The 26,173-nt window shown below is 47.2% G+C and overlaps 1 protein-coding gene and 1 long non-coding RNA gene across 2 annotated transcripts; one reads left to right on the top strand and one right to left on the bottom strand.

Moving 5' to 3' along the window:
• Nucleotides 1-15,484: 15,484 nt before the first annotated feature.
• Nucleotides 15,485-19,997, bottom strand: LOC112946426. Its single transcript, XR_003249239.1, has 2 exons — nt 19,809-19,997; nt 15,485-16,224 (listed from the first exon to the last, which is right to left on the bottom strand). It is a non-coding gene; the product is annotated as an uncharacterized LOC112946426 (long non-coding RNA).
• A 1,471-nt stretch (nt 19,998-21,468) lies between these two features.
• CTSL (cathepsin L) lies at nt 21,469-25,951 on the top strand. Its single transcript, XM_026038237.1, has 7 exons — nt 21,469-21,615; nt 21,692-21,814; nt 21,889-22,044; nt 22,390-22,614; nt 24,108-24,276; nt 24,640-24,757; nt 25,544-25,951. The coding sequence occupies exons 1-7, from the start codon at nt 21,484-21,486 to the stop codon at nt 25,641-25,643; spliced, it is 1,023 nt and encodes a 340-aa protein (XP_025894022.1). The 5' UTR covers nt 21,469-21,483; the 3' UTR covers nt 25,644-25,951.
• The last annotated feature ends 222 nt before the right edge of the window (nt 25,952-26,173 follow it).

The following is a 26,173-nucleotide window of genomic DNA, read 5'->3' as shown; positions in this document are numbered from 1 at the left end:
ACTCTATACCGAAATGTGCTTAATGGTCATTCCCCCTCCAAGTATCCTGTACTCTTCTATCTCCTTCTCTGCATTCTGTGACGAAGGAGATTTGTCTTGTTGAGTTGTATTAAGCCTACATCCAAAACAACTACCAATTTCTGAGAGTTCTTCCAGACTCGTCACAGGTTTTGACAATTTTGTATTTTATTCTCTTAAGAGTTCCATAATAAATATAGTACAAACCTGAATGCACAGAAAACTTAATTTGTCATGAGTTCGACTTCTCGGTCCTCTTTAATATCTTTATTAATGATCTGGATGAGGAGATTGAGGGCACCCTCAGCAAATTTGCAGATGACACCAAGCTGGGAGGAAGAGTTGATCTGCTTGAGGGTAGGACAGGGATCTGGACAGGCTGGATCGATCGGCTGAGACCAACTGTGTGAGGTTCAACAAGGCCAAGTGCTGGATCCTGCACTTTCATCATAACAACTCCATGCAGGGTTACAGGCTTGGGGCAGAGTGGCTGGAAAGCTGTGTGGCAGAAAATGATCTGAAAGAGGTGGTCGACAGTGACTGAACAGGAGGCAGCAGTGTGTCCAGGGAGCCTAGAAGGCCAACGGTCTCGTGGCTGGTGTCAGGAACAGTGTAGCCAGCAGGACCAGGGAAGGGATCGTCCCCCTGTACTTGGCACTGGGGAGGGTGCCCCTCAAACACTGTGTTCAGTTTTGCGTCCCTCACTGCAATCAGGATATGGAGGTGCTGGAGCGAGTCCAGAGAAGGGCAGTGAAGCTGGTGCAGGGGCTGGAGGACAGAGTTTATAAGGAGAGGCTGCGGGAGCCCGGTTATTTAGTGTGGAGAAGGGGGGACTCAGGGGAGACCTTATTGCTCTCTACAACTGCCTGAAAGGAGGTTGTAGTGAGGCAGGGGTCGATCTCCAGAGTAACTACAGACAGAACAAGAGGAAATAGCCTGAAGTTGCACCAAGGGAGGTTCAGGTTAGACATTAGGAAGAATTTCTACATGGAAAGAGTGGTGAATCCTTGGGAAAGGCAGCCCAGGGAAGTGCTGGAGTCTCTGTCCCTGGCAGCATTCAAGAAACATGTAGATGAGGAGCTTAGGGACGCAGTTTAGCAGGCACAGTGGTGAGGGGCTTGTGGTTGTACTCAATGATCTCGAAGGTCTTTTCCAACCATACGGATTCTATGATTCTCCTATTGTTGGTAGGTGCATATTTCCATCTTTCTCGGCAAGTCTGTGCTTCCATATCAGTACAGCAGAATCAGTTATTACAGAAGCTGTGTGCATCTCCTTTGCAAATCTGATTAGCATTTGTGACACTGGGGTGATCCCCTTGGTTGAGGACATTTCTCAAAATCTACAAATGCTATCCAAAGATACGCTCTGGAGATGAAATATGGAGATGTTTCTGTAGTTCAGTCTGGGTCTCTGCTGGCTTTGACAACAGCAGTGGCCACCTGGTGTGGCCTGTTGTCCATAAAGGGGGTGTGGTGGCAGCTCATTAAACTGCTCTTACCACTTGGCTTTGTCTGACACACACATAATTGTGAGGATGCCCTTCCTCCTCTGGTGTCCAAACTGTTGATGAAGTTAGAGATGTTGTTCACATCCAGGTACAGTAAAAATGAATTTATAGTCATAGCTACAGTGTAATAGGACAGTCTAATTCGGTTCTCACTCTGTCATCTCCTGTTTTCCAGCAGTGGCCCTGTGTTATTCCTGATGGGACAAATGTGGTATTTGACACAGCCAAGGCCTATCCCGGACTCTCAGGATAGGACTCTCAGGTCCATCCTCATCAAGAGATGAGTATGGCAGCACAAGTGGTAAGGGTCTGTCTCCAGGTGAGGAGGAACTTCTTTACCGTGAGGGTGACAGAGCAGTGGAACAGGCTGCCCAGGGAGGCTGTGGAGTCTCCTTCTCCGGAGGTCTTCAAAACCCACCTGGATGTCGCCCTGTGCCACATGCTCTAGGTGTGCCTGCTTGAGCAGGAGGGTTGGACTAGATGATCTCTAGAGGTCCCTTCCAACCTTGAATATTCTGTGATTCTGTGGAGGACCAGATATTTTATCCAGCCTTCACAGCTCTCTCAGGATATTCCTGTCCATGACCTGTGAGGAGACTGGGTGCTGCAAGCAGAATGAGAATGTGAAAAATAAGGAAATGGGTGAAATCAGAGACCTCTCTGTCTTTCCAGACAATTGGAACTTGCTCAGTAGTAGGTGTTGGTGCAGCAGCAAGGGTGCAGTGTACAGACACTGGGAACTGGAATTAGAGCTGGGGTCAGAAGTTGCTCTTAAGGAGCAACTGATTTCACAAGCTTCCTGGCTTTGCCTATGTCAGAAATAGCCACAGTTGAAAATAATCCTGCCAGTTTTATGTCCTGAACCACAGGGACAGTTTCAAATCTGGGAAGCCAGATGTGCTCTTGCTGCTTATACGCATAAAGTCTATTTAAATAAAACACGCAGGAGGAGGGAAGACAATAATTAGGTGTAGAAATAGCCAAAATAGCGAACAGAGAGAGGTCATTTGCCTTTGAGAGGCTTCCACAGCACATTCTGCAGAGAGCACAGACCATTTTAAGCGGCAGCTGGACGTAGGGCAAATACTCCACGCTACTTGCTGTGCAACTGCAACGTGGCCAGGGGCCTGGGTCAGCCAGGACTCTGGTAAACAAGAATTGAATGCACCTGAGAAACAGGATCAAACTCTTGCTCCGTATCCAGCCCATGTGCTTGCAGGCACTACACGAGAGTCCCGTCCAGCAGGCTCTGGCGGACCCAGATTTGCGGTGATTACAAGAGGCAGCTCAGTTCTACCACCTGCTCAAGAAACCTCTCAACCAGAGAGGCAGTTTACATTACTGCCTTTTTCCCTGGTAAGCCTCATGTTTCATTTTCTGTCAGCTAACTCAGAAAACCAAGCACTGTAGAAGTCAGTGGGACACAGTAAACAAACGAAGTGTTCAGTGGCTGAAATAACTCCACGTTCCAGGCAAAGGAACAGGTCCCCGCACTGGCCACAGCTCAAAGCCCAGCCCGGCCCTCGGCCAGGAGGCTGCTGGTGACTGCGCAGCCAGTGCTTTGTCCAAGGCCGACGTCTTTTATTTACAGAATATTTTGTCAATGTTTGTAACCATTTCCAGGATGGCAGATAGGCGCTTAGGCACCCTCTTGCAACAGGTTCTGCCTTTTTTTAATCTCTAATCCAGAGAATCCTCACAGCAATGGGAATACCTGCTCCCAGATGTGGGGGGTGATCGGCAGCAGGCTGCCGTGGCCGGGCCCCGCCAGGATGTGTGGCACCACAGGCCAGCGCTGTGAGAAGTGTCCCTTGGGAGCAGCTTCCCTTGGGAGCTTCGGCCAGAAGCTGTGTGGCCACCCACGGGGAAGGCCTGGGCCTGCCGGACACCACGGCCTTGTGTCCCGTGCCAGGTCTTGTGTGCAGTTCTGGGCTCCCCACTGTAAGAGGGACATGGAGCTCCTAGAGAGGGTCCAGTGGAGAGCGACAAAGATTATTAAGGGACTGGAACATCTCTCATATGAGGACAGACTGAGTTGGGCCTGTTCAGCTTGGAGAAGAGAAGGCTGAGCGGAGATCCGATTAACATGTACATGAACATGTACATTAACAAGTACATGAAGGGAGAATCTAGGGAGGAAGGGGCCAAGCTCTTCTCTTTGGTGGCCAGTGACAGGATAAGGGGAGATGGGTATAAGCTGAAACAGAGGCAGTTCCATCTCCATGTGAGGAAGAGCTTCTTCCCTGGGAGGGTGACAGAGCCCTGGAACAGGCTGCCCAGGGAGGCTGTGGAGTCTCCTCCCCTGGAGGTGTGACGGATATGCTCCTTTCCCAGCTCAATCTGGCCTGTACCTTACATGCAGCCCTGTTCAGTTGCTAACCACCAGCGATTTATCTAATCCTGGTAGGCGCCACCATCCTGATTTCTTCTCCCACTCAGACTCAACATAACAGTCCTAAAGGCTGCATCCAAAAGGCGAGGTAAGGCTAATACACTAGCCAATGGGCCTCTGAAATGAAAGAATGACTATAAGTCAATCATTTTACCCTATAAATATGCGGACAGCCCGAGAGCCCCTTGAGCTCTCCAGGCATGGCAGCAGGCTGCACATCAGGATCTCCCCCTGAGCAGGGACACTTCTCAAGGGGACTCCTCGAGGTAGAGAGATCTCCCTTTCCACAACAGATTTGTGGTAAGTGAACACAGCGTGCTTTCTTTAACTTTACTTTGTAACTGTGCACAAGAACCCTTAGTCATAAACCGTTGATCAGGTCTGGGACTAGGATTGCATCCAGCCGCAGCCAGACTCCTCTTAGAAGGAGCATGGAAAGCAAGGGGGTCCAATCTGAACCTCGTGACCCAACGGGAGGGTATCCCAAGATAATTGTGTATTATCTTGAGTCTCCATGCAGTGAATAATAAGCAACCTTGCGACAGAATCTCGTGAAATCATTGTCCATATTAATAAATCCTGTTATTATTTCTTTCATATGAGTGAAATGCATTTTGTCACTCACCCCCACCACCACTCATTCCGTGACAGGAGATCTTCCAAACACGCCTGGATGCCTCCCTGTGCCCTGTGTTCTGGGTGTCCCTGCTGGAGCAGGGGGTTGGACTAGATGATCTCTAGAGGTCCCTTCCAACCTTGAACAGTCTGTGATTCTGTGTGAGGTCAGTGCGCTGATCCAGGAGGGAAACACAGCTTGTTTAGTAGGAGCACGAAGCCACCGACATCCCCAGAAATAGCACCTGCCTCCAATAAAAACCTAGTAAACAAAGCCTTGTGCAGAAGTTGGCCTCAGTGTTTGTTTTAGCTAGAAGCATTTCCACAAGCTCTGATGCAATCCTGGCCACATGTCAGGGGCCCTTGGCAGGAAAGACACTTAGGAAAGACTGCAGTGAGCAGAGCAGCCCTCTGCCCTGCCGCCTCCCTGCACACTGGAGCTCTCCCAAAGGCAGGTGGGAACACCGGGAGCAGCATGTCCATAGAGGAAGGGGCTTCTCCATTGCCCCTTTTTTATTCCCTCCCGTGAGCACTCGCTGTGAAGGCAGGAAGCACCAGGCCATGGCCATGGTGCTGCAAACCCCGCGCGGCCCTGCAGGAGTCGGGGCTCTCCCTGTCTCCTCTGCGGGATTAATGGGATAACAGCCCTTCCCAGGGGCGGGAGCGGGCACAGGGGGGCCGGCTGAGGCCTCACTGCAGCAGGAACTGCTGCATTGGGAACACAGGGTCCTGCGGCTCCGTGAGGGGCACGGAGGGGCCCTGGGGAGCTGGGACAAAGCAAATGCGAACCAGACACTACGCTGCAAAGACACAAACTCTGCAGCAGGGACACAGTGCCTCTTGCTGCTAAACACTTCTGAGTAAGAGCTGCTTGTATGTCATCTGAGCCCCTTCATCTCTCTCATCACGCCCAGGAGATATATTTAGTCTGATGGCTTTTGGATCCATTGCTTTCAGTCAGAAACAAAAAAAAAGCAAGTTTTGCAGATACGCCGGATCAGCAGTTGTGCTGATGATGTGAATCAAACCAACGTAAAGAATAAGCAGAAGTACAAAATAAAGTTAAAAAGCAAGGCTCAGTGTTTCATTTCTTTGCACACCTTACGCCTCTGCTGGATTCACAACCAGTACATAGATCACTCTGCCTTGGAAAACACTGATTAAAAACACACGCTCATGTTCTGCAAGTGACCTGGAAACTACTTGATGTGATCTAACAACAAACCCCGCTGAACGAAGAGGAGCCTCTCTGGTTTGCAGGTTCCTGCTGGTTTGCAGGCGGGATGCAGGACGTGTGTTCATTTACTAGTAGCATGGATGCACATGCTGCAGGATTCGCCGTGGTTTGAGAGCCACAGCACAACCCAGGGCAGGGCACTGATATCGAGCAGCACTTTGCTGCACATTGCATCTGGATAGCAGACACTAGAGTGGCTGAACTGCAACTGCAAACCACAGTGAGCCTTCTCCCTGCACTGGCCACGTTTACTCACTAAAGAAACGATCCTGCTCCTGCCTTACCCCTGCCTTGCAGAAGAGCGGTCAGCGGCTGTCAGCAGCCTCCTCCCAAGCCCTGTCGCCGCGCGGTTCTGCTGCCCGGGCCCCGGCCGTGTCCGCGCTCGGGGCGGTCGCGCTGCCTGCGAGCAGGGAACGACGGGCACTCCATGCACTCCCAGCACCGCGGACACAGCCTCCAAGCAGCCAATACACGTAATAATGGGGAGCAGGAAATGCTACTGTTAATTCTAATTTCATGAAGATTTTCTGTTTTATTTACAGTAATATTACCATAGTATAGTAGGGGGTTGGTAGTCTTGTGAGTTATTTTCCTCCTCAGTTATGAAGCAAGTGTAAGGATATGCAGGGCTTACTCCTGGACAGTGTTGTGAGGATAAGCTGGCATGCAGCTGGCTTTCCATGTGCCTCTTTCCTGCTCTCCAGCAGTTACCCGGACACAGCACGAGGACTGTGGCCTGCAAGGATCGCGCCTTGCTCCATGCACGAGGAGCACCCGCATCCGCAGCCCGCGCTGGGAGCGCTTGGGCACAGCCTGTGCATCCCAGCATCAGCACTCACACCAGCCCACATGTGGGACACGTGGAGCAGCTGCGCGGTGGGAAACAAGGCACCCTCCTTATCTGAAATGGAAAATAAAAGTGAAAATTCAAGCCAGGCAGAATGGAGGTTTCCCTCAGCAGGTGATTCACCCTGGCATTTCGGAAGGCATTTATCTATGTGGGCAAACTGATTTTTACCTCTCTTTTTTTTTCTTTTTTTATTTTTTAATAAGTATTTAACGTTTGTTTAGGCTGTTTAAAGGCAGCACCAGTGGTTGAGTACATTGAAAGAACATGTGCATGGCGGAGCAGAGGAGCTATCCAAACAGGCTCTGCAAAGATTTTTTTGCTGCACTAAGTACCCCAGCTATTTTGAGCACTTGTGGGGAAAAAAAAATTCATTAAGCACCCTTGAGATTGCATTGAGAAGCCTGTATGTTAAAAATTTTGTTGGAAGTGAGGATCTTGGAGGAAAATCTGCAGATGCTTTCTTTCCTGCCCCCATCTTCTCTCTGGCTAAAAGCGACACTGAACAGCTATTTGGATGCTCCAAGAGGAGCCGTTGCTCCTGTGCTGACTGTTGCAGCCCACAGGCACCTGCTGGAACCTGAGGAGTTTCTCGGAGGTGCTGGCCCAGCTGCTTCCCGATGGCAGCGACCGCGAGGTGTTCAGAGCAGAGACTGCAAAATGTGCAGAGCAGCCATCACTCCTGGCCTCCCCGGACTGCAGCACCTTTCTTACCTGCACAGCTGAGAAAAGGGCAGACAAGCCTTTTGGTAGGGATTCCTGTAAGGATACTGACCAGAGGATGCCTGGGGCCCGCAGACATGGAAACAGGCATTCTCCAGGGACATCTAGCAGAGACACAGATAAGAAAGTCCAGTTTGTCCTCGAGGAGAAGCAGAAGGTGCAAGGGACTCTGAGGACACCCTGGATGGGCTTCCAGCAGTGTGAGACCTGCAGGTAGGACAGCCTGGTAACTGCAATGGCTGCATTAAAAACAGTTTGCGAGTGGATACTGAGAGACACGCAGCATGTGAACCCCAGTCGGGGTGAACCCGTTTTAAGTGAGCTGCACCTCTCCACAGGCAGATGCTGCAGCTGCCTCTTGCGCAGGTCGTGCTTTAACTTCACACACGCAGGGCCAGGGCATCCCCGGCTCTCACGTTCCTGTTTTCCAGGGCTGGAACCGCACGACCTGTGCTCGCTGCCGCTGACACCAGGCAGGCAGACTCCGGCACGGATCCCAGCATAAGCGCCTCGGCACTCGCTGCCGGGCGCAAACAGGGGTACTGCAGAATGACCCTTGCCCCACGGCTGCTTCGTGTGGCCCTTCACGGCCCTTCCCGGACTCGTGTCGGCGCGCTGCCCCGGGGCGGCCTTGGCGGGGAGCAGGACTGAACAGCAGCCCTGGCCCTGCTCAGGCCACCCAGGAGCAAGGAGCGGGAGCTCCCACCCAATCCTGCCCTGTGATAACAGATCCCACGCGTGATCCTCACACACACAGTGAAGAAAAATACCTCCTGGGGAGACACAGCCCCCCAGGGCACCGGCTGCAGCCCATGCATGGCCCCCTCTTCACCAAAGCCACCCAAAATCCAGCAAGCACAAGCCGGGGGAAGAGTTCCCCATGTACCTCATTGCTACTGCTGCTGGCCAGATGTGCCTTGTGCAACCTGAGATTCCCGCAGCGCTGAAGGTGTCCAGAATTTATCTCCTCTGTCCCAGGGAAGGCCTGTGCCTTTTCTTGCCAAACGCTCTCGACGCTGCATCGCTCCATATTAGTAAGTGTGAATTTGTCTCGCTAAGTTCAAGCTCCAGGCTGATGAATCTCCTGTAGAGGAGACTCTCTTACACCAAATTTCTGCTGCATTTCTGCTTTGAATTGCCCACTCCCTGGAGAGAGCAGGGACTTTTATATATGTATACACACACACACACACACACACACATACATATATGCTTTTTTTTTGCTTTTTTTACAAGGAAAATAAGTTGAGGTGCTGGTAGATAGAGCTGGCAAGAATGTCTGTAAACCTGTGGTAGCTTATTTATTAAAAAAAAGAGAAAACTAAAGAGAAATAAATTATTCAAGTGGAAAAAGAAAACTTGGAGAAGGCAGCATGTGAAGCAGGGTTCAAAGAGAAGGGAAGGAAAAGTGTTTAACGCAGAAATGGAGATCTGATCTTTTGACTTTACCTTATCCATTTCCACATATGAGTCAGGTGTTTGCAACTGGCATTACTTTGTCAACACTGCCTAAATAAAATCCTCAGTCAGTGACACTCAGTACATTCCTTCCCCGCGTAAAAGCCATAAATAACTGTGGGGGAAGAAAAGCACGAGGATGAGGAGCAGGAGAATGTGCTGTGTGTAAACGTGAGCATGTGGACATCGGGGGACCGTAGCCAAAGCCCCGATTTGGGCACCTTGGGAACCAGGCCTGTGTAACCATGGAACATTGCTGCAGTGCCTGCCCTGGCCTTCCGTCCTGCAAGGCACGGAGCAAAACAGCTGCAGAAAGGCTGCGTGGGCTTCTCCGAAGCCTCGGGACAAGGAGCTTTCCGTGGCACCTTCCTAAGAGGCGGCTTATGCAAGTCTTAGAAACTTGCTAATTTCTCAAGTTTATTTCCACAACAGAAATTCTGGTATCTTTTCATTTTTTCCTCTGGCAAACAGTATCTTGCACACTGTCCAAAACACATTCTCTCAGCTAAACTACACGTGTTTATCCACAACCTCACGCTAATATTTTTTAAATCCTTGCTAAATTTAGTGCTACAGTACTTAAAAATGCTGTATGAAGACATTGCATTACAAATAGATAAAAGACTCCTATTCCCTGCACAAAAACAATTAATTCCACCATCCCATTGAAGCAGAGAACACAGGCATTTGGGACTGATGGTGCAAATGTTCAAATGTGTGTACACAGTCCATGTGAATGAGTGCACTGAAGTATATGAAATAATTTCTGTGGACATAGTGTTACAAGGCATGTTTTTTCACTGTCTTCAGAACTGTGAAGGTGAGAGGTTTCTGCCAAGCATTTTAGAAACTATATGAATTGGGAAGTGTTATATTTTTAAAATACATATTAAAAAATACACTCCTCATGCAAAATGTCTGATAGTATGTTGGGGTTTAGTGCTGAATCCAGCCTAAATTCTTTTCTAAGAGGTTTGGAATAAAAAATTGATACTCATTATCAGTTTCTGCTACTGATGAAGACTCACGTCATTCTTAGCACTCACAATTCAGTGTTTAAAGTGGTTTACAGGCTTTTGCTTATCCAGGAAGAGTTAACAAAAACAGTCAGAAAAACAGTTGAACAGAAGGGAAAGCTGCTCCTCCTTACCAGCAGAGCAGGGGATTGCAGCACAAGGGCCCTCTACTCCTCACCGCTGTTATTGATCTTTCCTGTTGCTCCAAAGCACTCTGGATATTTTTACAGAGCAGTTCATGTAGGAACAGGTGCCTTATAGCTCGTCATAGCTACGGTTTATCCTTCTTGGAAACTGTCCACAGCAGCACCTGAGGTAGCTGCAGGGTCTTCTGCAAGTATAGGAGAGAGCCATCGGCAGAGGCAGCTGGAAAACATGGATGTAATTAAAAACTGGCTCTGTGTAATAAAAGGTGAGGAGGCAGAACTGATGAACTCTTCTTACCCTGGGACTCTCTTGAATGTCCTATTCCTCTCAGTAACTTTGCAATCTGTTTCCCTCTGTATCCTGTACAGGCAGGGCAACATCCACCTCGCCATTTATTCTGCACACCCTACAGAGATGAAACTGATGGCAGCTCTTGGGGACCAGCCTGGGAAAGGAGGAGGCCGGATAAGGCTCTGTGCACTCCGGTATGATTCACCTCCAACTGAGTACTTTCTCGTATTTGTAAAACAGGAAAATAGAAAAAGCTGCCTCTGCTGAATTTCTGCTTGCAACCTCTGCTTATAAGAAGCCTCTACCTTGTGGTATACTGGGCAATTTAGTGAGAAAAACACTTGAGTAAGTGACCTGAAAAAGCTGTTTGAATAAGGTAAGGTAATCCTGGCTTCTCAGAAGCAGTGGGAGAAACAGCCAAAACACAGAGGAAAGCAACAGGGAGGTGAATTGCACAGGCTGCACTGTGAGTGCAGTGCGAGATGAGGTTGTCCTGGGACTCCAAGCTCCTAATGATGCATCTCACCTGCGCAGCATTCATTCACAAGAGCAGCCTACAGACCCAGTATCTACAGTCTTACCAGAAAAAGAGCAGATGGGTTTTTTTGAAAGTCTCTTTTGCTATAGGAGTGAGAACAAGTAATCAGCATGCTCCTTAGCACCTCTGCTTGAGGAGAACAGCAGCCGCTCTGCCAGGACACCCCGTCACCAGGCCTTGGTGCTGCCATTCTGATGCTCTCTCCTCCAGTCCTCCTGCCGTAAACTTGGGATGCCCTTGGTGGCCCAGCCCCAGTGCAGAGGATGAACTTTTGTAATCTGTCCGTGGCTTTATGTGAAGCAAACAGTGGTGGGCATTTTTCAAATGAGGTAATTTCATCCTCATTTTACCTAAAAGCAAAAGAAAGAAACAAACAAGACTATCACGCATGAAAATAAACACACACTCTGGATATTGGCTTACATCTCCTGCCTCTAAACTGTGGGCAAACCCATAGACAGGTATTTGCTGGCCTGCCAGGATGGGGCTGAATGGAGATTTTCCAGACACCAGTCCCAAAGTGTTTTCAGGACTGATCCCTCCCTCACTCACAGGACTAATTAACAAACATGTCTGTGCTTTGATAGTTCATGGGAGAGTGCATTGCATTAACAGTGATATCATTACAAAGAGGTGTGTTACTATCTCCTTTTTGTTTCATCTTGATTACCTCCAATCAAGATCCAGCTGAAAACATACAATGCGCATTACCCCAGCATCTGGGGCGTCTGCTGCCCTCTGCTTCTTTCAAAGGACACTGATAAGGACAGGCTGACACTTAAGGAAAGAGAATTTTACAGAGACAATCATGTTGCTGATAAAGACTGAGGGGAAGAAGGGAAAGAATTTTTATTTATTTGTTGTTTTTTAAGAAGAGGTTGAGACACTAAAGAGCCTTAGGACATTGTGTATTGACCTGGTGGGTGGAAGAGAAAAAAACAGAGAAAACATTAAGAAATTCCACTGATTCTACTCAAAGCAACCACCCAGCCTTCAGACAACTTTGCCTTTTGTTTGTGTTCATTTTCACCCTGCCTGAAGGGCCATCAGCAGACAACCTTTGTCACATGAGGAGAGATTAGCGGAAAGGTTGGGAGCGGGTCCGGGCAGCCGGAGGGCAGCAGCTGAGGAAGTGGACTTGTACCTCGGGATCCCGAAGCGCGCGGGCCGCAGCCGTAAACAGCCACCTCAGGGTTGCTGAGTTTGTTTGGGGCCGTCTGCAGGGAACAAAATTCTCCCGGCGGCCACGTGAAGAGGGCACCTTACAGCCGGAGCTGAAACACGCTGACGTTTCCATGCTAGCCGTTCTGATAGCGTTGGGAAACATGTGCCTGTTGATTCCTGCCTAAAAGCAAATACAGAACGCTAGCCAGTTAGCTGAGTCTCAGTTATCTAAATTATTTATTAAAGAATATCTCTACCTGTCAGGCTTTGCTTGGAAGTTTTTTAGAAGTTATTTTAATGTTTCAGTCCTGTTTAGACAAACCAGACAACTGAAAGCTTGGACACTTGGTCCAAGAAACCAAAACACTGTTCTTGCTAGGGAAGAAATAATAATTTTAAAAATATTTTGCGTATGTACTGATAGTTGCCACTGCACATACAGTCAAAAACAGTCACAAAATAAATTTTCATAGGCAAATGATGTACTCGTAACATGTTGTTTCTTTCCTTCTGCCTGTCTCTATTGAAGTATTTGGGGATTAAACTTCTAAAACGAGACTAGGAATGTATTTCTGAAGCGGAGTGTCAGGACAGGGCCTGTGTACAGAAGCCTGGAGCAGAGAAGCCTTCTAGAAGAGATGACAGCTAGAGAAAGCAAAGGTAAATGGCCATGGTGTGGAGGAGGGATGGATGCATCAGAGCACAACTCCCGCTCCCTTGATAGCCTAGCTGCTGCAGGCCTGGCCACCTGAAGACAGCCAAAGAAACCCACATTGTTCTCTTTTAAGCACAACATGTTTTTGAACAGGTATTTTTGTTTAGTCGAACACCAAACTCTCCATAAAAGCTAACCAGAGAAAGAGGAGTCACGCAGAGCTGCGTTCAGATTGCAGTGTGTGCTCAGCTGTCTGCCTTTCATGCTAATAGGAGGTGTTTGGGACTGTTATCATGGGGCAGGAGAGCAGAAGACAACCTAGGCATGGGGCATGGGGTCAAGCCCTGAAAAGGTCAGATGTTTGCATTAAATCACAGGTATTGTAAATAACGGGTTTGTTGCAATCCAATGTGCAAAATAGCTTACTTGCCTGATGCCTGAATCTCTCTGACTGGTGATACTGATGGGGAGGGAGGTATCTGTTAAAAAAGCAGATATTATGAAATGTGTCTCGGCAACGCCGCACCGCGCAGCCTGGCCATGTGCGAGCAGAGCTGCAAGCTGGCACGGGCTCCCTGTGCTAGAGCAGCACAACTGCGGGTCTAAACACCACCCAGGGCCAGAGCAGGGTGAGACTTGCCCCTGGGCTGAGCGCTGGGGCTGAGGACACCGCTGGGTGCCAGACACCCAGCTAAAGTGTCCCTGGGCCAGCACTGGCCGCTCTTCGCGCTCCATCACAGAATCATGGAGTCACTGGAGCTGGAAGGGACCATCTCGTCCAGCCCCGCTGGCCAAGCAGGGGCACCTTCATTGAGCGCATTGCCATGGACTCTGTCCAGACACATCTCCAAGGATGGAGACCCTACTGCCTCCGTGGGCACTGTGCCAGAGACAACTGCCCTCACAGTGGAGGAGTTTTCTTGTGCTCATCTGGATCCTTGTGTTTGTGCCTCTTGTCTCTCGTCCCATCACTGGGTGCTGTTGAGAAGAGACTGGGCATGGCTTCCCTTTCACTGCCTCCCATCGAGAATTTACACCCCTTGATAAAATAACTTCTACTTCTAAATAACTTCTCCAGGCTGAACAATCCCAGCTCTCTCAGTTTCCCCTTGATGAGAAATGCTCCAGTTCTGCAGAGATCTGCATGGCCCTTCACTGCACTCACTCCAGTATATCCATGTTTTCCTTATGCTTGGGAAGCCCAGAACTGCACTCTTAAGTGCAGCTCGACCAGTGCTGAGTAGAGGGGAAGGATCACCTACCTTGACCTGGGCTGTTCCTAGTGGAGCTCAGGATACTGCTGGCCTTTGTTTTTTTTCTTTTGGGCACAAGGGCTCATGTCCAGCCCGTCCTCCAGGTCCTTCTCTGTAAAATTGCTCTATATCATGGCATTATTTCGCCCCATGGGCAGGACTTTGCACTTCCTGCTGCTGAATAATAGCCCTCTCTGAACCTTTCTCCAGCCCCTGAGGTGCCCCTGAACTGCACTGCAACCCTCAGGTGTTTCAAACAGTAACTAAACACTTGCAGCCTCATTTCCCATCCAGAGAAGTGTCCAAGAGTGCAAACACATCTTCATTAGCACCATGAGGAACGGGAACAGAAGGTCACTCCTTCTCCCATAATGTCCTGAAGTTATGCGGTATCTGGGATGCTCCAAGGAGCTGGAGAATCAAAAAGGGAAAGGCCAAAAGAAATTCTGCTCTACAGATAGTGCAGATAGAACTGAGTTAGGCAGATCCTCGGTGATCAGCGCAGTCCTGGAAAGACCTGCTGTAGTACCAGACATAAAAATATTTGAAATGGTTGTGTAAATCTGACAGTTATTACCAGCACCGCGGTGTTCAAAAGGCTGGATATGCTCCAACTCATATCCGCAACTGTCAAGGCAATGCATATTGTTCTGATTTATATTTTTTACTTATTGCAGCTCAGAAGTAAGTCCCTTTGCATTTATTTGCATCAGCAGAAGTAGGGGAAAAAAAAAAAAGAACACATAATTATTTACCAAGGCAAACATCTCTATTGCAGGTACTAGACTGAGCTATCCAAGAGTCATTCATGTGATCTTGCTGGCTATAACAGGTTTATTTCAGACACTGGCCACTTTGCCTGTTTTCCTGTTTGTAGAACAAGAGCGAGCCACGTGAGTCACTACTGCTTTTACCCATTCAGCACACGCACTCATTCTTCCCTATTACTTGATTTTCGTGGAAAAAAAAAAGGTGTTTGGTTGTTTTGAATGTGTCCTCTTCTTTTGCAAGTATCTTTTGTTTAATCTTCCCTCACATGATCCAGTAATGAAGCCCAGCCTGTAACTCTTAAGTTTAAAAATAATTCCTCTCATCACTCATAATCTTTAACCTGATAGTGGGCAATGCTTTCCAGCATGTCAGCTTGCCCTTTAGACACCACTGCTCCAGGAACAACAGAAGACACAACAACAGATTTTCTTCCACACTCTGCAGCTGTTTACTAGAGCTTGCAGAGGCACAAAGATTATGCTGAAGCACTTAAAGGTTTCTGCTTTTCTATTCTTTATTACCGGTTCCCTTTCAAAACAGTAATGGTAGACTGTTTAAATCCAAGTGGGATTTCTGAAATATTAACTAGTATGTAAAATACTCCTCAAGGTTTTGATGGAACTCAGTTAAAATGCCTTCACTGTAACTTCTAGAATAGAAATGGGAAGCTAGAAAGTGGTTTTACTCAGATCAGCTTTATAATGAAGACAGGACTTGCAGCTAACTTCCAACTTTTTACAGAAAAAATGTAATTCAAGAGAATCAAGACAACAACTTGTGCATGAAATTTGCCAGGAAATATTCTTTTTAATAGGAGAACAAGAGAACATTATTTCGTTAAATATTAAGAGAAAGCAGTCAATACAATGTGGAAACTATTCTACACGGATGATCTTATACATCAGCTATTTTAACATGATACTTCCTCACATCCTCCTACTATTGCTCCTGTGTTAGTTAGCTTTCAGTATCATAAACCACGCAGAGCTCAGAAATGACTGTCAGGCAGATACCAAGAGGAGACCCCGCATAAAGACTGAAGCCTCAATCTAAGTGATGTTTGAAATATCAAGTGCGAGCTATACCATGACCAAAGCTGCAAGAATGATTACAAGTGTGACTCAATATTTAGTAACTCTAAAAATATACAAGGTAAAATAAAAAGAAATCAAAACAACTCTTTTTTTTTTCCAAAAAGGCAAAAATTACTTCAGCCAAACAAACGAGACCTTGCAGGAAAATGACCCAGCTTTGGGAAATCCCAACAAAGCAGACACAGCACGACTAGCTGCCTGTCTTGCTTGCAGGGCAAGGGATCCCTTGCATCATTTCCCAGTTCCTGTGATCAGGTTAGATATTGAGATGTAGATTGAGTTGCCTTTGCCATGTGACAAGCCAGCAGAGAGGCTGGAATGCAGTTTCTTATCTTGCACTAGAGTGAGGAAATGATGGTTCTTGGGAGATCACAAGACTGCTGAAAACAAAAGATGTTTAAGAGGGGTCGTGTCTCTGCTCACCAGCCATTTCTGAGATCTTCAAAAAAATTGCAGAACCCCATCTATGCTGCAGATGTTGGTCCATTTTCTAACCTAAAAAAAGATGTAGCTGATTTCATTATGAGTACTCCAGCTTAAACACATTTGAATTTGATTTCTTACCAGGAAGAGTCAAAACAAAGAATCTCAAATCAGTATTTATAAAAACTGCTGATGCCAAAGGGACATTATAAACTGCAAAGAAACCTCAGATCTTTGTGGAAAAAGGTCTCTGTCAGCAGGAAGGGTGATTGCTTTTCACCCAGCCATAGAAAGACAGGTACTGTGAGAACCTCTTTTTACCACGGAGATAAAAACTATCTGCATTTTTTAAAAACATTTTTGTTTCTGAAACTGAAATTAAAAATATGTATTAAATATAGCAGCATTTCTTCCTTTAAGATGATATTTAGGTATCCTTTTTATAATTATTGCCTTACATCCACCCAACATTCTGAAAAACAAATCGGTGTTGGAAATATTCTGTACTTGTTTTCTTTAAGAAGAATCCTTACTGCAAAATGTAAGAAAAACACGATTACTTTTGAAAAGGAAGTTGACTTGGTTCTTGAAAGTTCCATTTTCCTACACACAAACATGACAAAGAACCAAAGTGGCTTTAAAAATACGTTATCAGCTTTTGGTTGACTGAGTATATAGCTGTGACTAGGAAATAATTTTCCTGTTTTTGTGGTAACATCAAATAAAAATTGATCAAAAGCTTGCAGTGAAATATGCACTTGAGGTTAGGTAATACTGTAAGATATCTCTTGATTATTGCCTGCCTGCTGTACAAGTCCACTTTAAAAGCAGAGTTTAGTAAGTTAGAACAATAAAAAACAGATTTAAGTCAGATGAATATTACCTAGTGTGGAAAAAAAATCATGTTCACAGTCACCACTTTTTAAGCCAGCGAGATCAGTTTATGCATTCCGTAAATCTTGAATATAATCTTTATATTAATACAAAATCCATCTTTGCCTAGCTCAGGGGGCCTTTTGTCTCTATGAAGCAGATAAAAGAGAATAATCCTTTTTTTTTCTTTCAGTCAGGCTCATGGCACACAGTTGCCTTGGCCAGCTGGTTTATGGGTCTGCTTGTGTGCACGCTCCTACCAGAGTCACTGTACGACCTGGCTGCTTCTTCTGGCACAGCACAGATTTTCTGACACATTGCCAGTCTCGCTGCTGCTTTGCAAGTTAACTACCATTACCAAGGAGTTCCGCTTTTAGGATTTCTGTATCGTTTTCTTGAAGAAACAGGCCCTTTCCTCTGTACAGTAGTACCAAGACAAAGATGAGGAAGAAAGACTTAAAGCATGAAACAAGTTGCTGCAATTCTGTATTCGAACAACCAAGGTGGTTGCTGAGGGAGACCTGTGGGAACAGTGACAGCTGAATTGCATGAAGCCCCGCGCTGAGTGCACCCCACCAGCTGCACAGGCAACACACCACTGTGTTAGCCCTAGCGCCTCTTGAGAAACACATAGCCTCAGACATCGCAAAACTTGAAGGTCCAGATAGCTACCGGGTGGTTGTTAGTCAGCAGAGGCAGGCTATCTTTTAGCTTTTGCAATGGAAGCATGACCAGTTCATTTAAAAAAAAAAAAAAAAAAGTGTTGTGGTTTCTTAGAAAAGTGATGTTATTTGCATATTTAGAGTCCTCAGTACCACTGTTTAAAGTAACATGGAAAGATTTAATATGAAAGATCTGAAGCAAGAACAAGGGTCTTCTTTCTTCAAAATTTTCATCTTTCTGCTTATTACAGAAAGGATTCTGACTACCGTGATCAGTAAGGCTGTCCAGGTTTCTTCTGACCTGACATAGCATGGCATGGGTTGAGGTTTAAAGATGAGGTTTAAAGCTCCCATTTTCACCTTAGCTCTCTGCTAGCATGGAATGGGTGCTTTACACACAGGACTCTCACGTTGCTGTTATGGTTCCCACAGAGATGCTTGAAGACTCGTGGTGATGGCTTCATCAGGTATGGTGCCAAGAAGTAGCACAGATTTCAGCAGTATCCTTATGTTCAATACCTCCAACCCGTGTTGATGACAAGTCATACAAATCTCAGACAGGACTTGTTTGCACAGGGGTTGAGGTGGTCCTAGGCCGGTGTCCTACCATAAGCTACTGAAAGGCCCTTTTATGAAGACAGGTTGGGACCTTAGCCCCTGCCATGCTGATTCTTATGTGTATGCCTGTTTTGGACCTGAGCTCCAATGTTTCCTGTGTCTCTGCTTCCTACGAGATTTGGAACCTTGGAATTAGTATAATTAGACATCTTGATGAGTAAATGTGCCATTGGGATGTATAACTACGAAAGGAGGGATGACTTGGGGCATAGCAAAAGTAGAGAGACATAATTTAGCAGTACGACAACAGTGAAACCCAAAGACAGGAGAGAGAGAGACAGATTATCCAGTTCCTAGAAATCAGTCTTTGAGGAAAGGGAGAACGCACTAGGGGAATGGAGCTGCAGGACATACCGAAATACCTGGGGACATGATACATCCGCACAACAGCCCTCACTCAGAGCAAACTAAAAGCTAACATGCTGAAGGTGAAAATATTCCCACTCCTCCAAGAACTGCAGTAACTTTTCAGTTGAGATTTACTCATGTAGGGCAGCTACACAGGCTTACAGTGTGAACTCAGAAGTGAAAATGACACCTGGCATTTGTGTGTGTGCACATGAGCCCTGTGAGGCTCCACGGGCAGTGGCAGCACAGTACAGCTAGTGGCACACTGTGGTGTCGCATGCCAGCTGATGACACCCCAGCTTCTCCAGAGACAGGACCTCATACCATCTGGACCGTATCCGTCTGCCCTTCTGCATCTTAGAACGCACTGCAGGGCAGAAACATGTGATTTACGGTGCAAGACTTCTTGTAGTTTTTGAAGTTGCCCCCTGTCACAGCAGCTAAACATCCTTCAAAAGCAGCCTATCCATGTATAGTTCATTTGAGAATGTAGTTGAAGCTTTTGAATGCAAAATTATATCAGATATAGGTGTGGAAATACTTAAGTCTGTAGAATAGCTTACATAAATGAGACTGAGATGTCCCATTGCACAGAAGATATCAGAAAAAGCTGTGAGGGAAAAGCTTTTCAAATGCCACACAATTAATAAAAAATATGCCAGCTCCACTATTAGGTAGTTGCTCTATACAAATTTTATCTTAATCTCATGAATGTGAATTGCATGTGAATTGTAGTGAAAAGCTTCTTGGAGAGATACAGTGCATGAAAAGAAGGAAACAGAACATTTTCCATGGAAAATGCTAGCCCAAAACTTGCTTGACAATAGAAGCTGTTCTGTTAAACAAAAAGCCCATAGATATCTGGGCTAATTTTTCATTCTGTACACACTATTATTATATCTTCTGCAAATGTATAGTGTCCATTGTTGCTGTATATTGCCACTCTTCTTCCTTTTATTCTTTTCCCCTTAACAAAATTCCCATTTTCCTGCTGAAAGCGACATGTCTGCTTATGTATAACCATCCTGACACACCGTTTGTGAGTGTACATTTCCAAGCTTGTAGTGAAGCAAGCAGCTTAGCTTTAAAACACCTTGTTTTGTTGGCAATTTCAGAGGACTAATCAAGAAAGACCACTGCTAGGTGTGCACTTACATGTTTTTTTGTGAAAACAGCATTCAGCAGTATTCAGCAGCATGAAGAGCCTCATTCAGCGGCATGACACTCAAATCAGCACTTTCAAGAGAAAAGACACCTTCTCCACATGTATTTGACTCTGGGGTGCTTCTTTGGCTAAAGACTCTGCTCTTGCAATAATCTGTGTATGGAAACATGCTTGTTTTAATGACACACTTGTCTTAAGACATCAAGAAAAGCAGAGAAGCACACATCATATGACTGTTCCTTACTGCTGTTGTGCAACAGTGTATAAACACATTTTTTACATAAACATGTACTTTCAAGCGTTAAAGGAGTTTTTTGGAGGAACCTCTTGCTGCTCTCCTGCTGCCAGAGGAAGGCTTGCTGTTTAAAACAAGCATCTGTCCCCTCCTGGATAGATGTGCACTTGTCTACGAGCAGCAAATTGGTTAAACCTACTACTTCACCTGTGCAGCACCTCTGCTGCTTTGCAGTAGACATTGCTGGACACTGCACATGTGGAACACTGGCCAAACCGTGCTGAAATACCTGACCCGCCAGATCCAGGCTCACAGGCTGCAAAAGAATGGTTTTCATACACACATTTTTGAAATAATACATGTTTTCCTGGGAAGGTTTCTTGCACCAGGGCTGCTACAAGATCCCAACCAAGCACCGAGCTGCGTCCCCAGCAGGTCTGATCAAGGCCAAGTAACAAGAGGCCCTTCCTCCAGGCCTGCTTCTTTTACTCCCCCAATCTCGTTTTTTTTTTTCCTTTTATCCTTCAGATATTTTTCTCCTTTTCCTTTTCTTCAGTTTTCAGATTCTTTTCTCATTTTCCTCACATTTTTCCCTTTTTTTCCCTTTTCCTTCCTTTTTTTCCCATTTTCCTTAGATTTTTCCCCTTTTCTTCATTTTTCCTTCAGATTTTTTCTCACTTCCCCTTCAGATTTTTCATTTTTCTCATTTTGAGTTTTCCTTCACATTTTTCATTTACCTCAGATTCCCCCTTTTCCCTCATTTTTTTCCCTTTTTTCCTTCGTATTTCCCCATTTTTCTCAGATTTTCCCCTTTCCCTGCACATTTCCCCCCTTTTCTTTCACGTTACCCCCCACCCCGCTCTTTCCCCCAGATTATTTTCCCTGCTTTTCCCTCACATTTCCCTCTCCCTCCCCTTCATATATTCCCCTTACATCCCGCCATTCCAAGAGCGGAAGCAAAGCAGCCGCCAACGCGCCCCTTCTCCCCGGGGGTTCTCGCACTGCCCCCCGCGCTCGTCAGCACTCGCAGCCAACAGCGGGACCCGCCGGCCGCGCGGCCGGGGCCCGGACCCGGTGTCCTGGCCCGGGGCCTGAGGCCGGCCGGGCGGCGCAGCCTCCGTGCGCAGCGGGGCCGGGCCGGGCCAGGCCGCGGCAGGCCGGGCCATGGCGCAGTGGGCGAGGCGGGGCGGGCGGACGGCGGGCGGGTATAAAGGGGCGGCGCGGGCGGGCGCAGCGCGGGGATGAGGTGAGTGTGGCGGCGGTAATGGGGGCTGTGGGGCCGGGAGGGCGGCGGGGAGGCCCGGCCCGGCCCGGCCCGGCGCCGCCATGGGCGCGGGGCGGGCGGCGCGCTCCGCTCCGCTCCGCTCCGCTCCGCCGCTGATGGTTGCGTGCGTGCCTTTGGGCCGCCGCTTGTGCGCAGGGCCGTCGGCATGATCGCGGCGCTGGGCGTGCTGAGCGTGTGCGTGGCGCTGTGCGGCGCCGCGCCCCGCCGCGGCCCCGACCCCGAGCTGGACGGGCACTGGCGCCTCTGGAAGTCGTGGCACAAGAGGGACTACCACGAGGTGAGCGCCCTGCCGCCCGCGCCGCCGCGCGCGGCCCCCCGGCCCCTGCCCAACGCGCTGTGCTCTGGCCCCGCAGCGGGAGGAGAGCTGGAGGAGAGCCGTGTGGGAGAAGAACCTGAAGATGATCGAGCTGCACAACCTGGACCACTCGCTGGGGAAGCACAGCTACAAGCTGGGCATGAACCAGTTCGGGGACATGGTACGTGGGGAGGGAGGCTGGAGCGCGGCGGCACCAGCGGCACGCGCGGCCCTCACGTGTCCTGTCCTCCCCAGACCACCGAGGAGTTCCGGCAGCTCATGAACGGCTACGTGCACAACAAGGCGGCGCGGAAGCACAGGGGATCCCTGTTCCTGGAGCCCAGCTTCCTGGAGGCGCCGAGATCCGTGGACTGGAGAGAGAAGGGATACGTAACTCCGGTTAAGGACCAGGTAACGTGCGGTGCTGGGCCTCACGCCCCTTCTCGTTCCCTGGATGCTGCCCCCATTTCCCTGGAGCAAAAGCGCTGGGGCCTTGTTTACTGAAGACTAGCGTGAGCTCAGCAAATGCAGTGCCAACTCCAGTAGATGTACGTATTCTTATACAAACATCTAGGAGTGACTCTGCACTAGATATCTAAAAGCTGTACAGACCTAAGTGGCATCAGTTTCACATGCCTTGTGCATGAAATAAGGTTGCACTTGGCGTGTGCCTCTTTCCTGTTTGGATTGTGGTGGGTGCTGTGAACCTGCCCCGTGTACGTGCGTGGTAACTTGTGGCTTCCCTTGCTGCCGCAGGGTCAGTGCGGCTCGTGCTGGGCCTTCAGCACGACAGGAGCCCTTGAAGGGCAGCACTTCAGGAAGACTGGCAGGCTCGTTTCTTTGAGCGAGCAGAACCTGGTGGACTGTTCCCGCCCTGAAGGGAATCAGGGCTGCAATGGTGGTCTCATGGACCAGGCTTTCCAGTACGTGCAGGACAATGGGGGAATTGATTCGGAGGAAGCTTACCCATACACTGCAAAGGTGAGTGTAAACCCTGGGCTTGCACTGCCGGTGACACATGCTTGGTGTGGACAAACTTGTTTGGGTGTCAGGAAACTCATACCTAGAAAGGAAAATGTCTGCCTAAGTAGTCATCACTCTGTCTGCTCTTCCTGTTGCATCTCTTTGCCCCCTGCCAAAAAAAAAAAAAAAAGATTGCTAGCCCCAGGTTCAGTAGGAACTGCCACCAGCCTCTGAGGTGACAATCTTACCAGACCAGTTGGAAAACTAGAGCAAATATTTTTATCCCTTCTCCTTACTGCTGCTGACCTATCAGACCTCAGGTCTTACCTTGATTGACACAGTAAGCCAAAACCCAGAACTTGTCAGAACTCCTGTTTAATTTTAGGGATGCACTTCTGCGTGTAACTTAAAGCTGTTATGGGGTGCAACCCTTACATACCAGCTAATTCCTTTATTTGGCATTACAGTGGCAGGTAGCTGCCTGTGTTTTTGCCTTCGGAATGAAGTGTGTGGAAAGGCTGGAGGTGGTCAAACTTCTGGAATGGTTCCAACCATCTACCAAAGCTTAAATGGGTTTTAGAGGAAGAAAGAGCAAGAATAAATGGTTATAACATGCTCAGGAGCCTAAGACGTAGACATCCACAATGTGAAGTTCTGCGCATTAAAGATATTGAGGTTGGATATCCCAGATAGCCAAGCTGATTGAAGTGTTCAGCTTGCTGATTACAAACAGTGAGCAACAGGAGTGGTGTTTCTTTAATTGGCCCTCAGTATGTGAGGGGAAAGGCAGCTCCACCTCTTGTCATCACACAAGGAAGGCAGGGATATGCAGACTGTCATTTGTTTTGACTTTAAAATATGCTGATTTCCCAACTAAAGCTCCTGCCAAAGGGTTGCTTGTGGCACAAACAGTTCAGTTTTTCTGTGTGTGTGTGTGTGTGTGTGTGTGTGTGTGTGTGTGTGTAAAAAGGTGATATTGCAAAGAAGAATCCTGAAATCAAAAAAAGTATATAAATCCATGTAATAACCAAATGACTAATTTTCAGGCTATTCTGAGCCATTCCCCAAACTCCTTGACAGGCTGTAAAATTGTGGGTTTTAAGTGCTTGCATGTTGTGCTGTTTCTGGACTGGTTTGTAGCTAATGAATGCCTGGCTCTGCTCCACTGCCCATTAATGCATTCTGGGCTTCTTTCCTCTTTGAAAAGAGACTTGTCCTGCCCATCAAAGTGCAGGGTTTCTGAATGTGAAGGCCTTTTGCATCCCAGTAAAGCTTTACTTGGTAAGGGGGAGGGGTGCTGTTGTCTTTGTTTTCCACCCCTCTCTGCTTTTTTTGACTGAGGAAACTGGAGAGCAGCTTCTTGCTTTTGTTCTGATCTTCTCCTTTAAACAGATTACTGGAATGACTAGGTGCCTTTTCAAGGCAGTGAAGTTGCAGGTGTGGATCCTATGCTTACCTATATGTGTTTCTGCATGGATTATGTAGTAATGAGGGATTTATTTTTTCCTTAGGATGATGAAGACTGTCGTTACAAGGCAGAGTACAACGCAGCAAACGACACTGGCTTTGTGGACATTCCTCAGGGACATGAAAGAGCTCTCATGAAAGCAGTAGCCTCTGTGGGGCCAGTGTCTGTCGCTATTGATGCAGGCCACTCTTCATTCCAGTTTTATCAGTCAGGTGGGGATTTGTTAGCAGCTTGCATACAAAGAAGTCTTTGCTACTTGCTTAACAAAGTATTAATTACCCTTGAATTCCTTTAGAGGAAGGTGGGGAGCCATGGCCTTGTGACATAGCACACAAGCATGATTCCTTTTAATTTGGGTCTATGTTCTTCACACCACTAATGTATATGGGTCCTTGTCTCAGTTTGTTCTGTGACCCAGTTCACTTGGAACCTCTCTGTGACTATCTCAGGAAGGTGTGCAAGATCTGGCTTGCAATGCATGTACTCAGATCTGAGGGAGGAGAGGATCTCATCTCGCACAGGAGTTTGTTGACACGTGGGGATTGTTTCTTACCTTTACCAACTTCTCTCCTCAGGTATCTACTATGAACCAGAGTGTAGCAGTGAAGACCTGGACCATGGTGTTCTGGTTGTAGGCTATGGCTTTGAAGGGGAAGATGTAGATGGCAAGAAATACTGGATTGTTAAGAACAGGTAGGATCTTCCTCTGTCAAGTCCCCTCAGGGTGGATGAAGAAAAAGTTGCTTGTTTCTTCCTGTTTTGTGAGCTTTGTGAGGGCAGGAAGGAGAGTAGTTGATAACACACGTGGAAAACTTGGACACTGTTCTCAGTGTGTTTGATGGTACAAGTCACACAACTTGTGCTGCTGGTTGCCTAATAAGTGGGTCCCAGGCAGCAAACTCATTCCTCCGCATTTTGAGCTAATTCAGAGGAACTCAGTACTGGAACAGCCCAAGCAGCTGTTATTGATGGGGGTGAGCAGAGTGAGGCTGTGGAGGGGAGGGAGAATGGACCTGGGGAAAGGAAAATGTTGCTCACTTGTGTGAAGTAATGTTTAAACCTTTAATATGGAGTTAGACTCCTCCTGAGCCAGAGGGAAAGCAGTAAATGAATGCCAAAGGGCACATCACATGAGTGTGTCTTCTGTTCCCAGCATTAATGAGGCACCACTCAAATGCCGCTTGCAGACCAGGTTCTGAAAAGTTGATGGGGATCTTTGGAGACCTGTAATCCTGGGTGGTAGTGTGAAGGCTTCCCTTCCACCTAGTGAGAGGAAGAGCCAGGGAGATGCGAACGTGGGCTCTGGGTGCCTCTCCTGTAGTACCTGGGTTTCTTCAAAACCCTCTTGTGGAATGTTTCTGTCTTGTTTTTCCACCATGAATGCAGCACTTCTCAGTTTAAACACCGTTTGTTTGTTTCTTTGTTTTGTGATAAATGTCTTTGTGGAAATGAAAACAAACCCTTTACTTCTATTTTCAGCTGGGGTGAGAAGTGGGGTGACAAAGGATATATCTACATGGCAAAAGACAGGAAGAATCACTGTGGGATAGCAACAGCTGCTAGCTATCCACTTGTATAACTTGAAGACTGAACATTTCAGTGCAAGAGTGGTTTTAAACTAAACGACCAAACCCATGTTTGCACATGCGGTAGACTTATCCTTTGAAGGTCAACTTGATATACTTTTTTTACTTTTGAGTTTTACCTGTTGGTGACATGCCACTTGTTTTAAATTAATGTAAATGTTGGTATGTAAACAGCTTGTAATATTGCTGGCTTTTGACTGCTTAATCTAATAGATTCTGCTATGTATTTTTTCCTTTTTTTAAATTGCAATGTGCCCAAAGGTTTACTTTTTAAATAAACACTTGAATTTCACTGTGTACAGACAACTTGGCTTTTTGGTCCTTTTTTTCTACAGCAAATAGAGTATAGGAGATATCATATATTGCTTGATTAACTGAACCTTACATAACTTCATTATAAAAATGCAACTGTTAACAGCTAACAGCTGTTAGCCATAATGGAATACAGTCTGACAACAACAAATTATTAAAGTTAATGTGACTGAGAAATAGAACCTTTCTTTTTAATCTTTTTTAATTTTTT

Source organism: Nothoprocta perdicaria, unplaced genomic scaffold (genome assembly GCF_003342845.1).
Source record: "Nothoprocta perdicaria isolate Ctin4 unplaced genomic scaffold, notPer1 scaffold_205, whole genome shotgun sequence".
Classification (NCBI taxonomy): Eukaryota; Metazoa; Chordata; class Aves; order Tinamiformes; family Tinamidae; genus Nothoprocta; species Nothoprocta perdicaria.
The sequence above is the reverse complement of the archived record's forward strand: the minus strand, read 5'-3'. Positions and strand labels throughout refer to the sequence as shown.

Bases quoted from the DNA above. Each gene is read 5' to 3' on its own strand.
- CTSL (XM_026038237.1), top strand. From the start codon at position 21,484: ATGATCGCGGCGCTGGGCGTGCTGAGCGTGTGCGTGGCGCTGTGCGGC. The intron at 22,615-24,107 runs GTGAGTGTAAAC...TTTTTTCCTTAG, and splicing joins CTTACCCATACACTGCAAAG to GATGATGAAGACTGTCGTTA. The intron at 24,758-25,543 runs GTAGGATCTTCC...TTCTATTTTCAG, and splicing joins TACTGGATTGTTAAGAACAG to CTGGGGTGAGAAGTGGGGTG.